Source organism: Tympanuchus pallidicinctus, unplaced genomic scaffold (assembly GCF_026119805.1).
Source record: "Tympanuchus pallidicinctus isolate F22 unplaced genomic scaffold, pur_lepc_1.0 scaffold3, whole genome shotgun sequence".
NCBI lineage: Eukaryota > Metazoa > Chordata > Aves > Galliformes > Phasianidae > Tympanuchus > Tympanuchus pallidicinctus.
Window position 1 is genome coordinate 29494196 of NW_026294747.1, and position 17632 is coordinate 29511827.

Genomic DNA, 17632 nt, shown 5'->3' on the forward strand with positions numbered 1-17632 from the left:
CTTGCAAAGAAAGGTAAAAAACAGAACTAAGACTAAGCAATATGGAGCCTTTATAAAAACACACTTCTAATATATTTTGACAGTGATAACAAAGGTAGGAAAAGAACCAGAAGAACAGATAATCACAGGAAAATAAATAAATAATCAAAGAGCGACATAATTCCTAGAATATCAGCAGGGAAAACTGCATCAAGACAAGAATTTTTCGAAAACTAGTTCTGGGTTTTGGCTTGAAAATTACCGATAATGGTGTGTCAGTACAGTATAGGAACTGGTTTGTATGCTGGTTACACTAAGATTCAAGAAGAGTGTCAAAGATTTATTGTAAATAGTGAATTCAGTGAGCTTTTTGATGAAAGAAGACTGGAAACAAAAGACAAAATGTGAATGAAAAATGGTATTTTAATAGTAAATTAAGAAAAAGAAATTTCAAAGCAATATTCTGATAAACTGAAGTAGTAAGTCTTGAGTGCTGTGTGAAACAAAAACAACAGTGAAATTGTACTATTATAAACTGCAAAAGTATTAATTCCCTTTTTGAGGAAAGGGCGTTCTCATCCGTGAGACCATACAAGAATATGGAAATGGAAATCCCTTCTTACAAAAGAAAGCTAAAAGAGTTATAAGGAGTTAAGACTTCTAGCAAAACAGATGTTGAAAGAGGGCATCAAAGAGACAAAAGGTGAAAGTAACCATCTTTAGCTTGTTGCACATGTATGTCTACAATACATGGATAATGAATACATTCAAGCTAGCAAGCTTCCGAACAAATAGAACTCTGAAAAAGTATATAATAATGAGGAAAAGAAGAGGGAAATATCAAGTTGTAGTACTAAATGATTTATACTAATTGAAGTAATATATTGCCATGAAAACATAAAGAGAAATAGGCTAAGAAAAAGAGAAACTCGTACAGTGGTTTCACTTCTCACTTGGAAACACATACTGCAGGAAAAAAAGCAGAAAGAGGGCTAGCATTGAAGAAAGAATGCTCTAGATGTCCCTATTTGTTATAGAGTAGTTGGATTAGATAACCTTTAAGGTCCCTTCCAACTCAAACAATTCTATGATTCTGTGAATATGGGCAGATGACTAAAATTAGACAACAGTACATATAGTCAAGAACAAAGAAATCTTACTGTAGAAGACAGGAACTCTGAAATTCAACTTTCTGAAGACAGTTCTGCTACAGGTGCTGATCACCGTGACTTGGAAACAAGAGAGCACTGAGAGAATAACTTCAGTGAAATGGAGAGTTAAAATAAACAGAATGAAGAAAACAACCAAGAAAATAGACAGCTCTGAGATTGTTAACTAAGATGATGAAATTACCCCTAGAATGAGCTTAGGAAAAAATAAAGAGAGACTAAATGTAAAATCATAAAGTAAGAGAATATGCAAGTTTGAAGAAAGACAGACAGTATAAATAGATATCTATTATATATTTGTATATAATTTATATATATCTAATATCTAATCTATATATATCTATTTTACCTAGACAATAATTAGATATCTCTTTATTCTTCAAAAGATTTGGAAAAATAAAGGTGGGAAAGAGGATGAAAGAGAAGAGTTTCAAAGTGTATAAAATAAAAGAAGACTAACATACCAAAGGGCACCTTAAAAGTATGTATTTGAATCCCTTCCCTAGCTTCATGATAACTCTTCTAGGATCTCAGGAAGCAACACTGAGATAAAGAATAGAAATCTGTTTTTGAAATTGTAAATATGGCAAGCACCTTACTACAACAGTGAACCACAGCTGAAGTCACATATACACTCATAAAACTTGGTGAATTTCAACTCATCAATGAAATGTCTTTCCAACACAAAACATCCAAAACACAAATACAAACCTGAAGTTCCCTAGAAAGTACCACGTTAGTGAGATCAAGTGGTGCTGGGCTATATCCATTTCCCTGAGGGAAAAGAAAAATAATTATTTTCAAATAAGAAGTTTTTCAGGTATATGTGTGTGTGTATATAACTACAGTGTCTCTTGTTGACCTAATCAGAGTGACACAATTCACATTTTTTAAAATTTCTTTTAGAAATTGTGTTCATCTTTTGTCTGACAATGTGCTGAAGACACACAGGAAAATTAACAATATATTTGTTGATATGGAAATGAGAAGGATGCAGATATTTAGATGTCTTTTTGTTGGGAAGAGATGGAAGCCTGCTTTTAAAAAGTATGCTTCTCAGACTAAGAGGAGACTAATTATGAGACACTGAATGGATTTTCAAAACATGACAGAATAGTGTGACAACTTCAATGAGCCATATACTAAAGGCACCACTGTGAAAAGTGAAAATAAGATACTGCCTATGGGAATGCACAGACTAAGAAAATGATGCAATAGATTTATGCAGTCTTAGAATGTTTCTATTGTGAATGCTCCAATGCAGCAAACCTACTCATGAGACTAAATGTGAAGTCACATACAAATCAATAATTTCAAACAAATTAAAGATTTTGAAATCCTGTACTGAATCACGCCATGCATTTTGTTCATGTTTGTTTGAAAACATTTTTCAATTTATTCTTGTATTTTGGTACTATTGAGGCATCATATGAACTTCTAGAAACATAACAGAATCCATGGTATGGTTTGGTATGACATACTAACACATATTTTCTGTTAGCCACACATTTGTGTTGCTCATCGTAGTTTTAAACAGCTTTCTTTATCCTCCAAGATACAGATAAACTGAATGGCAGTTTCAGTATGTTAGCACAAATAACTGCAAATGAAAAAAATAGTCTATATCACATCAAAACACTAGGCGCTGTGCAATTACCTGAGAAATATGCAAGTAGATTTAACAAAAAGTATTATTATATGACCAATCTTATTATCTATCCGATTATAATCTTGACAAAAGTCAATTTTGGATTATTCTGTTTTATAAAGATTTTTTTAATTATTTTTAACAATCATTAAAAAAAAATGAATTAAATGCTCTGCTATGTATTCTTTGAATGACTATACAAAAACTCTCTCCAGTAGATTTGGTCTTTGAACATTATTGCATTTAAAAAGTTGGATTTCTTTCAATCCCCTCCGTAGTGTTAAAGCTTTATTATTATTATTATTATTGAGACAAGATTTCCAGACATGGAACTCTAACATTGTAAGTTACATTCCATTAAAAACGAATCTAAAACAAATGTTATGTATAATCTCTTAGTAAGTTAACAAGCAATCCTTTTTCATTCTGAATTCCACCATACCTGGCTAGACTGAGATATGCTGCGGAGCTTTTCATTTTCACGCTGTTGTAAGGTTGCGTCTCCCCCTTCCTTGGTCCTCTCGAGGCTCCACCCGATGGCCAACATGGTTTTCAGTGATTCTCTCACAGGCCAACGATAAATTTCTTTTTCCTTTGAAAAAAATAATTTTCTTTATTCAGCAGGTAGTGAAAACTCAATAAAAGCAGGCTGTCCTTCACTACAAACTCTTACACTCTACAATAGCTGAAGAAATTTCTATATTATACCTACAGACAGGTTATGATTGACATGAGAAAAAAGCTTTAAAGTAGTCACAGGCTTTTTTTTTTTTTTTTTTTTTTTTGGATGGGACATATGTTTACTAAAGACTATCATATCTCAATCATATCTCAAGTGATTTGCTCTAAAGCAGTTAGGGAGTTTGTACCTGGAAACCAATTAATTAGTTTCTACAGCCCAAAATAATTTAAAAATGTTGATGGCAGTATGTGGATTAAATTAGCTGAGCGATAGTATATATTTGAATATAAAAGCATGAAGCTTTTTTTTTTTTTTATGTTCCTATATTTATATCTAGTTATGAATGCAGAATATTACTGATACATACACTCTTCATACAAAAACAGCCATCAGTAAAAAAATTAAGAAAGAGTCTGTAATTTATCAGACCTTCGAAAAGTAAAGATGCTAAGTAACAAATTTGAAAAGTTGTGGAAAAGAAAATTAAGTGCATCATATAAAGACTTTTCAAATCAACCTAATAAAAATACTTCAGCTCTTCCTATAAATCAGAATTTTTGTGATACTTACTTAACATGACAAGGAAAGACAATTTTAGAAATGGTTCAAAGCTTTTAACCTAAGATCATTTCAAATATTCTCTTTAAATACTCTTTTTAAATGGCTTCAATAAGTATTCACCCAACAATTCTTTAGCTCCTCTCTGAAGATTTCACAGTAACTTATAAACCTTGTGAAATTAAAATTCTTGATTTTGTCATCTCAGTTTTCTGAATGGAAAAAGAGTTGTCAAGTGGGACAAATGTAAATGTCACCCATTGAATGACTGCAAAAATATGTAACAGAGTGCAAGTTCAGTTCTGTGTTTTGATGACTTGAAGACATTTGTGCCTACTTAAGAAACTCAAATAAAAGACCATTTAAAAAATTTTGAATGTTTCTTCTCCAACTTCTGTAGCTACTCTGGAGGAGTAGCATCTCCTCCAATTTCTTTAAAATTTTATACTGTACTTCCTGAAAACTGAATTGTCTTCAGATATATTAGATTACACTGTAGCCTAGACCACAGAAATTACTGCTAGTGATTTTCTCACCCACAACAACCTAAAAACTCCATGCTATCAATGTCTTTAGTACAAATTATCTCAGGCCTGTGAAAACATCCTAATGAAAGCATTTAATGCATGCAGGGCTCTATACCTGGCTACCTATGTCTGTAACTATGTATTTCTCTATATGTAGATTTCTATGTGTAGATCTATATAATCAGTGTAGCATATGGATATTACTGTTTTTAACCATTGGAATTATAGTTTGAATCTCCTTTTATATTATATATTTGAAACAGAATTTTAAAAGTACAATACACAAATCAAGTTACTTTCCATTAATATAGATGAAGTATTCTATTACCTTCTCAGTTAAAGTTTTGAAAGGTCTTATTAATGGATGAGTCTTTGTATTTTCATCCAGTGAAACACCGTATTTCCACCCATTATTAGTCTGAAAAAAATATATATGCTGAAATGAGAGCAGGACAGAAGAATAAATGCAAATTTGCAAGTTTACTTTCTTATACTGAACTGCTGATCTACACTAATAGCTGCACTGTGCCAGAAATTTGTAGTAAACAAAATGCATGCACCTGAACAGAAGAAAACATTCTTTTGCACAGACCCACACAATAGCAGAATTGTTATTTCTATATGTCTGTTCAGTGCAACTGCCATGATGAGAAGTGGTGTCATCACTACAAGCAGGGGTCAAAATGGCAGTCCATGCAGTGGCAACGTGTGTATTCCCATTGAAGAAAAAGTTGAAGATGCAGCCCTCACCATGTGAAGCGATAGGGGTTATCTTTTGGAATAGCAAAGACACGATTCTTCTAGACTTCCTTGAACTCAGATAAACCATCAACTCTGACTGCTACATCACAACACTGACTAAGCTGAAGGCTCAAACTTCCAGAGTCAGTCCAGAGAAGACAACAACTTTTCAGTACTGCCAGGCTCCAAAAGAGTTTGAAGATTGTGGAGTATATTGCCAAACGTGGCTTTATTATCCAACCACATCCACTGTACAGTCTAGATTTAGTGCCCTTCTAACCTCCATCTGTTCTTGTTGATGGAAGATGGACTGAGTGGGCGACATTTTCCTAGCAACTACGTTTTCATAGCAGCTGCAAAACATGGGTTACATTTGCTGGTGCAGATTCTGAGCTTGGCATACAGGCTCTTGTTCGTTGCCGGCAAAAATGCATAGCTAATGGTGGTGACTGTGTTGAAAAACAGTGTTTTGTAGCTGAGAATTTTATTAGATAGTGTTAACGTGCTCTTTGTATCTATTTTACTTTCCATAGAAATAAATAGGCAGACTGTCTAGTCTGCAGTTCTGCAGACTGTCATTTATTGCTCTATACCTCTTTTGAAGTGAAACAGAGGACACAGGAGCAGAGAAGTTTGAAAATTATAGGCCATAATAACCTTAAAGTTAGGAAACAATGCATAACAATCTTAAAGTTAGGAAAGAAAAGCTCTAACTATATATCCCGAAGTAATAAAAGACATTTGACTGCCCAGATACTTTGCCATATCACAGATTTGCTGCAATAAAATTGAATCTCTGACATTAAAAGAATATCATTATTAAAGCAACATCAAGGTAAGGAACACAAATTCTTAGCATAAAAAATAGAAACAGAACAAATTAGTCACCCCTTATCAGACCCTATCAAGTTTTGTCCTAATAAATTCAGGCCACTTTGAAAAAATGGTAAGCATCAACATACTTTCTTGAGGAAAAGATTTCATACAAATATCCCAAAAGAAATATGTGGGAATTAATCTGAACAAGTTCCTATCATTTAACTATTCTTTTTTTTTTTCACCAATCATCCCAGATATTACTTCCAGAGTACCCAGACGTAGTCCTCTTCTGACAGTTGCCAGCGTTAAAATAAATCCTACCTTATCAAAAGCCCATTTATCATGAGAATGCTCAGCATATTTGCTGACAATATACTCCAGCTTTTCAGGAAGTACAAGGCTGTAAACAAAGGAGCGTTTGGTCATTCAACTGTACCTTACTGTAGTCTGATTTATGATAAATATTTAGTATAATTAAAATGCTACATTCTCAGATGAAGGACAATATTAGTATGGACATTTTAGGCTGCATAATTACAGGTGATGCAGGGGCTTGATTTTAACAGCAATAATCAATTAATAATAATCACTGAGTTACTGAATACAAAAGTATTAGAACACTTCAGAAGCAGAAGAATTACTTAAAACACCATTTCTCTATCAGTAGTAGCATTATTATGAGTACTATCATTACTGTGAGTAGTATCATTAAAATTCAATTACCAGTCAACTTTATGTGCAGAGGAGAAACAAGTGTTAAAAAGGAATAGTATAAAAATATATAAGGAAAGGAAATCGTGATGAATTGCATAACTCACTTTGCTGTGTTGACAGGTTTGGGATCAAAATTTCCTTCTGGATCCACTGAGATCTGCTTTTCCAATGTTGATCTAATTCGTGTATCTAAATAATCAGGAGGTAAAGCCCCAGCTATAGCACTTAGACAGGGCAAGGCCATTCTAAAGAGCTCTGGATCGTACTTCTGCAGGAGAGATAGGAACTGGTTGGAAAACCCAATAGAAAAAACATGCAAGATGTTAGTGAAAACCAAGCAGCCATACATACAAATATTAGAAGATGCAAATAAACAGTAAAGCACATTTAAAAATTACACATAGAGCAAAATTATTGCTGCATAATGTGTTTTTCTCACTATCAAATTGACATATTTTAAGACTACTTAGATGATAAGAGTATGCTGTCACTTGTGTAAACTTAAACAATTTACATATGAATCTTAAACTCCTCTTGGGCCAGAAAGGCCTACATAGGAAGGATTAAACATTATTCACCAAGATATAAGAGGATAAAGGCTGCTCCGAAAGTAATGCTTCCTATTTTACTATGTTGGCTGATGGCATCAGAAGTGAATGTTGGTGATATGGCAGTAGAAATTGAACTTTCCTGCCAGTATTCCATTCCATTTTGTTGCTGTGTGACACATGGCAGCAGAGGCGCGGTCTAACAAAATGACATAAATGTGCACACAAAGCAAAGGTGAGGCACTAAATTTCTTCATGTGGAAAATATTGCACCCATTGACCTTCATCAACACTTGCTGAAAACTTATGGAGACCAATAGTGGCTATTAGTGTAATGAGGCAGTGGCTGGTGCATTTCAACAGTGGTGACAGCAATAGGTCACCTCTGCTGGTGCAGATTTTTTTAAGCATTTCATGTAGGCTGTTGCTCATCAGTGGCAAAAATACATAGCTAATGGTGGTGACTATGTTGAAAAAGTATTTTGTAGATGAGATTTTTTTCTGTCAAATAGTGTTACTGTGCTCTTTGTGTCGGCTGTAGTTTATTTATATGGAAATAAATAGGAGGCATTACTTTTGGAACAATCTAAGTACAATTATTCATAAAATTCTGTCTTTGCCCTTCTAGAATTACTAATTCCAATTTTAACTGCAGAAGCCATTGTCATTTCTCCCTCCTACCCCCTAAATTGTTTTCAGTTTAAATCATACCAGTCACAAAAAGATTGTGTTTTACTGTAGCATGTTACAAGGTGAACTAACACTATCTGAATATTTATTTAAATAGTCTAATTAGCTCTAGGGATAACTGTAAAAACACACAGTGAAGTTACTTTTGAATCCTTAGTAACTTGCCATGAAACAAGTTCAAGTTCAATCGCTACATACTGAAGTATAAAAAAAGAAAAATGGTAGAGGAGAAAGCAGGTCATAGGAGGTCTAGATTCTACTTCTAGCTCTCAAACAAAATTACTAGTGTGCCTAGGAAAAATTATCACTTCACTTCTCTATGTTTCATATTCCCCATCTGTAAAAGGCACAAAATGATGTACTTTAAAAGGCTTTAAGATTTACCAGTGAACATCATTGCGCTATTATAATTATTTGATAAACAGAAGAAATATTTCTTTTGTTAAAGAAAGAGAAGGACTATATGATATTTTAAATTGTAAATTTGAACAATGACTTTGTTTAAGAAAATGTTAAGTTTCATTGAAGATATTTGCTGATATACACCACAGCAAGTAGAAAGCTCCTCTAGCTTTGTTGCAACATTCTGTGCTTAGGGCACAAATAGAAGAAGTGAGATCATAGAATGAATCACTTCTAGTAACACAATTAGAAGCCATGAAAATACCAAGCCTGTAACTACCCCAGCACCAAATAGAACAACAGAGAACACTGTAGCTTAGCAGCTTTACCACAGTGCTCACATTGGACTAATACTCATTTACAGAGAGATGCAAATACTACTGTAGCAGGCCATCAATACTGGCAAAAACACATGGTCTTCATTTATTTGTAAAATACTAAGACGAATTGGAAACAATTAATTGTGATCTCAGCCTGCACCGACACTCTTTGCACTTGTGACAGCATAAATGTCATTAAAATCAGATAATGATTTTTGAAACCAACTAAGTACAAAAAGCTTTTAGTAAGGTGTCTCTAATGTAGGAAATGCAATCACTCCCTAAATATTTAAAAAAAAAAAAAAAGCATTGAAAACTTCAAAAGATCACATTTTGGACAATAATATAGGAATATATTAATTTCTAGAACGGTGGCTCATAGTTTTTACACTAGGCTATGACCAGCAAACTGTCAAAATAAAAGTGTCTGTCTGAAAACAACATAGATTTATAGTGCATACACCAATTATATGACTCACATGTACATGCATTTCTTAAAATTATTGCTATTTTCTGTCAGTAAAAAATATTATAAAAAGTTTAGGAGGGCAGACTAGAGCAGAGTTGAGTAATTAATATGTTAGTGCAGCAAGCAGTCATCAGTGGAAACATATCAAAACAAAAATCATACATTACATTAGTTTAGAGAAAATTCTTCAAGATTCAGCACTTGATTTTCCATTAGAATGGTCCTTCATTGCTAGCACTCGTTGCCATATCTCCCATATTACATGAAATAATTGTAGAGACAGGCATTTTCTGCATTGGCACTGCAAATTACCATTGGAATTCTTTTACAGTCATCCCATTCTGGAATGTGAATTATAGTCATTACCTTATGAGACAAGGAATCAAATATTCCCCAAAAAAGTTTTTCAGTTAAATGTAATTCATCTTCTGCTGCAATTCCATAGCTTCCCATTCCTGACGGTAGACAATAATATTTCCAACACTGTTCATAGTGATTTGTCAGAAGCTAGAATTTCAAGGAAGAAAATGTGTATGATTAACTGGTATTTAGTGATATGTCATACAGACTCATGCAGTCTGGATGTCTAATATTTGTTTAAATATTTACATATATAATATTATTTATGCCCACACCTATAATTTATTTCTCTACTTTGAATAACTCATAGGAACAGCATTTTTTGCTTCATTTTTATTTTTTTAGAGAGCAGTGCACTCCGTTCTGTGAAAGCATAAAGACCAAAGATAAATTACTGTGAAGTTTTATGTTGAATGCATTTACAAAAAAAAAAAAAAAAAAAAAAGTACACTGTTTACCTTGAGTGGCATTTTGCAGTATTCATTGAGTAAGGGCACATCAAAAACTAGCCTTCTCAATAACTGTTGGAGCATAGAGGGACGTAAGTGGCTACAATTAAAAAGAAAAAAAAAAAAAAAAAAAAAAAAAAAAGGAAGATCTGCTTAGTAAAATCATTTTGCATGTTAGAATTCAAACCACTTTTAAAAGTATTTTGAAAAACTTGATATGCACACAGACATAATACCTTAGGAGAATATAATCAAAATAATGAGAAAGGAAACACTAGACTGGTTAAATTGAAGCTTAAAGAATCTCACCATGCCTCATCTATGTAGAAGGGTAAATCACATAGCAAATTTTTGCACTCCCTTTATGTGATTTGACAATAGGTATGATTGTGCCATATGACAGCAGAAGAAATGGTGCTGGAGTCACACAGCTTGGTCATTTATTTCATGCAAGAATAAAACACTCATCTTTCTACATTATATGCAGTATATATACATAATATATGAAAATAAAATGCATGTTCTTATTTTCAAACAAAAGAATGAATTTGTACATAGGTATACATACTGGCAGATAGCAAGCAGGCATTCTTCAATAGTGTCTCGTTGTGCTTTTGTAAGGGAACGTCCTTTGGATAACCTATATATTGTATGAAGCATGGAGTCAACAAGAGAGGCATGATGTTCCGTTCCAGAAAAGAGGGGAGCACATCTTTTGAGTAATGGAAACACAGCTGTGCAAATATATCTGTTTAGTGCAAGAGCTGCTTCTGTGGTACTTAGAGAAACCTGTATGAAGTAGAAATTGATATCTCATGGAATAAAAGTTACTAAATAAAAATTTATAAAACATGACAGAGGCATTTTCCTGAAATCTGCTTAGTGGCTGGATGCTAGCATAGCATTCCCTATATATACATGATGATGACAGTCATTTTATGAACTTGAGAAAATCCAAGTCACCCACTTCTCTCATTAAAATAGTTCTCTCTGAACCAATCAAGAAAAGAAAAGAAAAGGAAGAGAGAGAAAAGAAGAAAAACAATCAGAGAAATGAGAAAAGAAGCAGCTTGCTCTTTAGAACTGGTTAGGGAAAAAAATCACCAAGCATTATGTAGCATTTTTCATCTCAATTTCGTCATATCTACAGAAGTATGAATTTCCAGTGTAATATGGAAGAACACATGAACTGAAAGTAATCGTTAGACATATTACGTAATAGTCTAAGTACTTATGACATAATTAATGCAAGCCTTCATTAACACCTATACTCATTACAAATTCTGTATACACTTCCAGTGGTAGCGAATGCTTATGACCAAAACTCAAGCACTACCAATGAATGAAAATGTAACTGAACTGTTTCTCTTTGAGTTTATAGAAGGCATATACTTACCCTTTAAAAAAAAACAAAAACATTTTTACTCAACGTTATACTTATTAAATTAATTGAGTCACTTTATCCACCCACTGTACTCAATCTCCATAGCAAAATACTTACTGTATCCAGAGAGGCAGAAGCTCTTAAATCTGGTAGAAATCCAACTTCAAGTAGGTGAAGGAGGAAGCTTTGGTCCTTAATGCCATACACACGGTCCAAAAAGAGTACCATTGGTGCCTTATGGTCAGGACAGAAATTTGCAGACATGTCTGGCTCATTTACAGTGCCGTCTACACAAATATACATAATTGCTTTTTTAATAGCAGATAACTAATTAAAAAAGAAACACCAAAACAGTGAAAGACACTATCATCAAATTTCATGTCTAAAATCAAATGCTTATAGTCATATTCTTGCTTAGATTTCTTGTGTGCTGAAAAAGAAAAGGTATTTATTTCAATTTAAAAAATCTATTACTTTACAAGTCATTAATCCTCTCATCTCAAATAAAAGCTTAAGAATGAGTAATTATTCCATTTGTTTCATTACCACTATATAGAATGTTTGTCAGGTAAAACTAAAGCAAAATATTACTGCCAATATTAAGAATATATAGTAAATGTGAAGTTTTTTAAGCTTAAGAATTTTAATTTTTGCACCATGTTAGGTAGACTAGAAAAAATATGCTTTTATAAAGGAAAATAACAGCAACAGAAGTTATAATATAACTGATAAACTTCTTTAACTATTATGAGTAATAGACAATTATTGTGAAACAGGAAGTGCAATACAACTAAAGGAAAGAGGATGAAGTTATTTTGCCTTAGAATAAAATGATAGACTGGTAGTTCATAGCCTATGGAACATGCATAAATTAACAGTAACGATGACAATCATGTACCGTAAAAATATCCTCCTTTGCTGAATGCAAGTTTTTTAGGTATTTTCAGTTTATAAGGTTATCTTGAATGTTAGTTTTTGAAAAAAAACATCCACTCTGAATAACCATGACTGCTTCCGGAAAAGAATCAGCAGTCACATAACAAGAAAGAGTATCTCTTTTTGTCCTGAAATCTCTGAATTTGTCACATTTTTAAGTTTCAGAGCAATGAGGGTGAAAATTCAAGAGTCTCCATGGAGTTTCCTTTAGCAGGGAGTATCAAAACTGTTAGCTTCAATGATAAAAACTCAAGTTCAACTAGGTTCAATCCAGACACATACGGGGAGCTACAGAGTTTACTGCAGAAAGTGAGAAGTCTGTGCTCCAGGGTTCGGGTTTTGAATGTATGCACAAAGTAGGTAGATTCAAGATGTGTGAAAGGATTCCATGGTAACTTGCCTTTACCTTATGGGTGGACCTTACGGAAAAAGAGATTTTGAGTCTCAAAGCAAAGGAGAGAGAGCAGCATTATTTAGCTAGATTGGGAGAATTAGCTAGAAAGGGAGAACATTGTAAGACAAGATGAATATGTATGAAGGTCGGTGTGCACCTGAATCAAAACCAAATCAGGCTTCAGACCTTGAACATTAGAGGTCAGAGTGGAACGTTATATCCAGAAACTGGGAAAAAGACAGTAGATGTAGAGGAGCACTTTGGATCAGGACAATCCCAAATGCAGCTGGTTTTCATTTCCTCAGGGACGAAAGAAACAGTATAGTTTCCTTTGCCAATATACAGAATAGGCAGAAAACTAACTAACAAATAAATATGATATACACATGCAACATTTTAATCGATCAAACAGGAATATACACTGAGTCATCAGTGACCTGCAGAAGAAAGTAAACAAAAGAGCCTAAAAGCCTGCATACAACAGTAATAAAACTGAGTGACTAGAAAAAGTAGAGACAGCTGAATTTCATGCAGACAACTCTAAGCTACTACTTATGCAGAAAAAAGAAGCCATGCCTTTATGATGCTGATCTTGGAACTGAAAACACAAGCCAGGAAAGAGATCCTGAAGACCTCACTGAAATTCTATGAAACCATCAACTCACCGTGAAGCAGAAAACAAGCCATCAAGATACTAGATACCAATAGTAGAAGTCTAGGGTGTTCGTTAAAATTAATAGAGTACAAGGGTGGGTTTTTTTGTTTGTTTGTTTTTTGTTTGCTTGGTTTTTTTTTTTACGATGCTTAAAATGTATTTTTATGTAGCAAAATAGCAAAATTCTGGAACTTAGTGCCACAGGAGTTTGTGGGTACAGATATCATGATAAAAGAATTCAATAAATTCTTGCATACGAAGTCCAGAAGCAGATATTAATTGGCACCCTTTCATCTCTCTAAACAAATGACTGGATGCTGTCGAAGAGGCTTTGTTCAAACTCACGTGGTTCTTCCTAAACGGACAGCATCTCTATAATGACTGCTATACAGCACTAGGGCAGTGCTCCAGTATGTTACTTCATAGGGTTTTACACTCTCTGATCCATGGGACCAAGAATGAATTATATGGGAGCAAGTCTAATTGATGCATGTCCAATTAAAGCCTAAAGAAAAGGTACCTACTTATACTCAATTCTAGTAAGATTGTTCTATTTCACATTAGAAGGCATATGTGACAACAGCATTTTATAAAAATTGTGTTGGCCTAGTAAAAAGATTGAAATTACCTTTGTTAACTGTTGACAGCTTTAGTGGTATACTTATAATCCCAACCAAATCTTCAGTTGGCACTAGAGATCGAAGGATTGATCTAATTCGAATAGCTTCACCTTTCCCACTTTGAATAAGCTGTTAGAGAGAAGGTTTATCAGTTAAGAAATTTAGTACTGAATAAAATTGGAATTTTTTCCTCAAAATACTGATATTGATGCAATTGTTTTTGAAACACCATACTATTTAGAAAAAATGCAAAGAAATTCAATGTATTGCAGCACAGTGAAGGAGCTGCAGATTTTATCTTTTACCTTAGATCTTTTTTCATCTTTCCAAATTTTGATGTCATCAATAATGTAATGGTATTACAAATTCCTAAGAAAGGAAAAAAGCCTACATGGCTAAGCTTCCTAAGAACCCATTAGATAAAGTGATGAAAGTGTCATTTTCTAAAAGACTCCTGTTACTTGCAGAAATATTCTTACAATATATGCAGATAATGTAGATGCCACTTTCCAAAAATGCGTAAGAAATAAACTTTTTATGGCTTTTTAAGAGTACAGTAAAGGGCCAGATTCAGAAATTTCCTTGGCTGTGTAAGCGTGCAATGCTATTTGTTTGTTTGTACTTTAATCCCATAGTCATACAATTTCCCAAATCTTAAAAAAAAAAAATAACAGAGAACAAGAAATCAAAAGTCACTTAATTTTGTGAACAGATTGTAGGGAACACATCTGTATAGGCAGAGTAAAGCATGCAATAAAGTCCACCTCCTGAAGGCAGAAAGCCTTTGAAAAGGGAACAGCTTACTTAGATATGTATAGTTCTGTTCAAATATCTCCCACATTTTCTGAGCAAGTGACTGAATGAACTTACGTGCATTTCTGGTGCACAGCGTCCAAGTAAATCTATGAGAGCAGAGTAAAATGACATGATTGCATTGCCCATGTGTACGATCTCCTCCTCCTCCTCCTCCTCTTCATCACTAAAAGGCAATCAGCAATGCCACTGAGTAATTATGCTAGTCTAAGTTTATAGTTCTTCTCTGAAGCGAAATCCATGATTCAGAGACTATAAATCAGATATACACATTTCTGGCTACAGATTAAATATACTTTTTTGGTATCCCTAGAGCTAGGATGCAATTGAATAGTATAATAATAACTGACTTATACCAAGCCGTCCTCTTTCACATTATTGTTGCCTTCGCATCATTCCACAGTAGCCTTCCCATTTAATTTCTCCTTCAGACTTTGCTTCTGTAACTAGCATTCCACTTTATCTAGATCATACCTAATGAATTTAATATGACAACTGATTGTGGGTGTGAATCTATTATGTTCTGTGTTTGTATAATGCAGAATCACAGAATGGCCTGGGTTGAAAGGGACGTCAAGGATCATGAATCTCCAACCCACCTGCCACATGCAAGGCCACCAATCTCCACATTTGATACTAGACCAGGCTGCCCAAAGCCCCATCCCATCTGGCCTTAAACACCTCAAGGGATAGGGCATTCACAACCTCTCTGGGCAGCCTGTTCCAGCACCTCACCAGTCTCATAGTAAAGAACTTTCCCCTGACGTCCATCTAAATCTTCCCTCCTTCAACTCAAAATCATTTCCCCTTGTCCTGCTGTTGTCTACTCTTTCAAAGACTTGATTTCTCTCCTGTTCATAGGTACTGAAAGGCTGCAATTAGGTGACCCCAGAGCCTTCTTTTCTCCAGGCTGAACAAGCCCAGCTCCCTCATCCTGTCTCCACTGGGGAGGTGCTCCAGCCCTCTGATCATCTTCGTGGCCCTCCTCTGCACCTTCTCCAACAGCTTCCTGTCTTTGTTGTATTGGGGGCTCCAGACCTGGACACAGTACTCCAGACAGGGCCTCACAAGGGCAGAGTGGAGAGGGACAATGCCTTACTTAATAGGTTCAATTATCCACATACTTCTAGCATGATTAAACCAGCTACTACATCATCGTTTTCCAAACTAGCATTCACATTTACTTACCCTTCTCTCTTGTATCCTTGTGAGGGAAGGTCACGTGTAGGATTCTCGGAGATCCGTATAGCTTCTTGCATAGCTGCCAGCAAACCATTTCCTCCTTCTCCTCTAAGCTCTGGTCCAAAGCACTCTGGTCGTCGAATAAGAAGCTTTACAACAACACTTGCATTTTCTTCAACACTTTCACCTGAAGACGAAAAAGAAATCTTAGCACTATACATGCTTTCTTCTGAAAGGTATCTTTTAGTTTGAAGATAACTGCATTTTTTCCTAAATTATAAATTTATCATATGTATAATATATATGTTATTTTATATATATACACACCCGCATATATATATTATATCTACATACTTTTTTTTTCTTTTTTTTTTTTTTTACATTTGAAAGCAAAAAAAAAACGTTTGTAACAACAATGATATGCATTAACCTCTCTCTGTCTGTTAGTATATGTTTATGGATAGAAAAGTAATTAAAAAGAAACCTTTAAATTCTCAAGAGATTTTACTTACTGTTAACAAAAACTGCAAATCTTAGGAATGACAGGTAACGTTCACCCTCAATTGGATTCCACCCAATGTCTGGATATCCTTTAGCTAACAATACTGGACAACTCTGCAGTCCACAACCAGCCAGGTAAGTAACAACCTACAATACAGAAACATTCATTTACTCATGTATGCAGAAGTTAATTTCTAAAATTACTGTCAATGCATTATTTTTTAATTGAATAATATGGCTTTAACAAACTAGCTGTTTCATTTGATAAACAACCACTAGAACTCAATATTGTGTCAATCTTAGTTTCTAGTCTTCGCTTTTGAAGATGGCAAAAACAAGAAGTCAAACATTTCATTTCTGAAACCACTATAACTTAATACAACAATATGAAAAAATTTAATTTGGTATGTATAAAGGAGAATAACATATTCAGATTTTTTTTTTTTTTTTACAATACATTACAGAAAAACAGTTAAAATACTATTTAACAACTTTATCACATTGATAGCTATGTATGATTAACTTGTTACAAGAGCAAAGTAAATGTTGCATCAGAAGCTTACTTAGTATATTAACACCAGTTCTAATAGATATACTTTTTTTTTTTTTTTCAGAAGATTGATAAATATCATTAAAAGTTCTCCAAGTGTGGAGAACCATAATATTTGTTAATATGTAAATTCCCAACGCAGCATTTCTTTGCAAAGAGAATACCTTTAAACAAGACACATTTTGAAAAACAAGAAATGTGGTAAACTGAATTTCTGAAACATGAATAAAATGGTTTCTCAATCATTTAAAAGGAAACCTGGAGGTAACAGCATAGATGTGATTTTCATTTTATTTAAAAATACGTAAGTAACATATGAACATGGTTTTTGTTCTCAAGTAGATTTTGAAATTGGTAATTCAGTGACTTGCCCAACAGTGCTATCCATGAAAATACAACCGTCACTGGTGATGTTCTGACAGTCACTAATGGTAACCCAGGATCAAAATCGTTTAACATCTTTATTAATGATACAAGAGTGCATCTTTGTCACGTTTGTAGATGATACAAAATTGAGAATTG

The 17632-nt window shown here is 34.0% G+C and overlaps 1 protein-coding gene across 8 annotated transcripts in view; it reads right to left on the bottom strand.

Moving 5' to 3' along the window:
• RYR3 (ryanodine receptor 3) overlaps positions 1-17632 on the bottom strand; it is a 195176-nt gene that overhangs the window by 63411 nt on the left and 114133 nt on the right. For 5 of the 8 annotated variants that reach the window (XM_052695427.1, XM_052695430.1, XM_052695429.1 and 2 more), the window contains exons 43-55: positions 16572-16707; positions 16066-16246; positions 14935-15043; positions 14073-14193; positions 11577-11746; positions 10644-10864; positions 10085-10175; positions 9633-9773; positions 6942-7123; positions 6445-6523; positions 4892-4981; positions 3239-3388; positions 1860-1922 (exon numbers count right to left, since the gene is read on the bottom strand). In XM_052695427.1, the coding sequence (XP_052551387.1) occupies positions 1860-1922; positions 3239-3388; positions 4892-4981; positions 6445-6523; positions 6942-7123; positions 9633-9773; positions 10085-10175; positions 10644-10864; positions 11577-11746; positions 14073-14193; positions 14935-15043; positions 16066-16246; positions 16572-16707 (1734 nt within the window). The remainder of the gene's footprint in view (positions 1-1859; positions 1923-3238; positions 3389-4891; positions 4982-6444; positions 6524-6941; positions 7124-9632; positions 9774-10084; positions 10176-10643; positions 10865-11576; positions 11747-14072; positions 14194-14934; positions 15044-16065; positions 16247-16571; positions 16708-17632) is intronic. The other 3 variants (XM_052695433.1, XM_052695432.1, XM_052695431.1) reach the window with 1 other exon arrangement.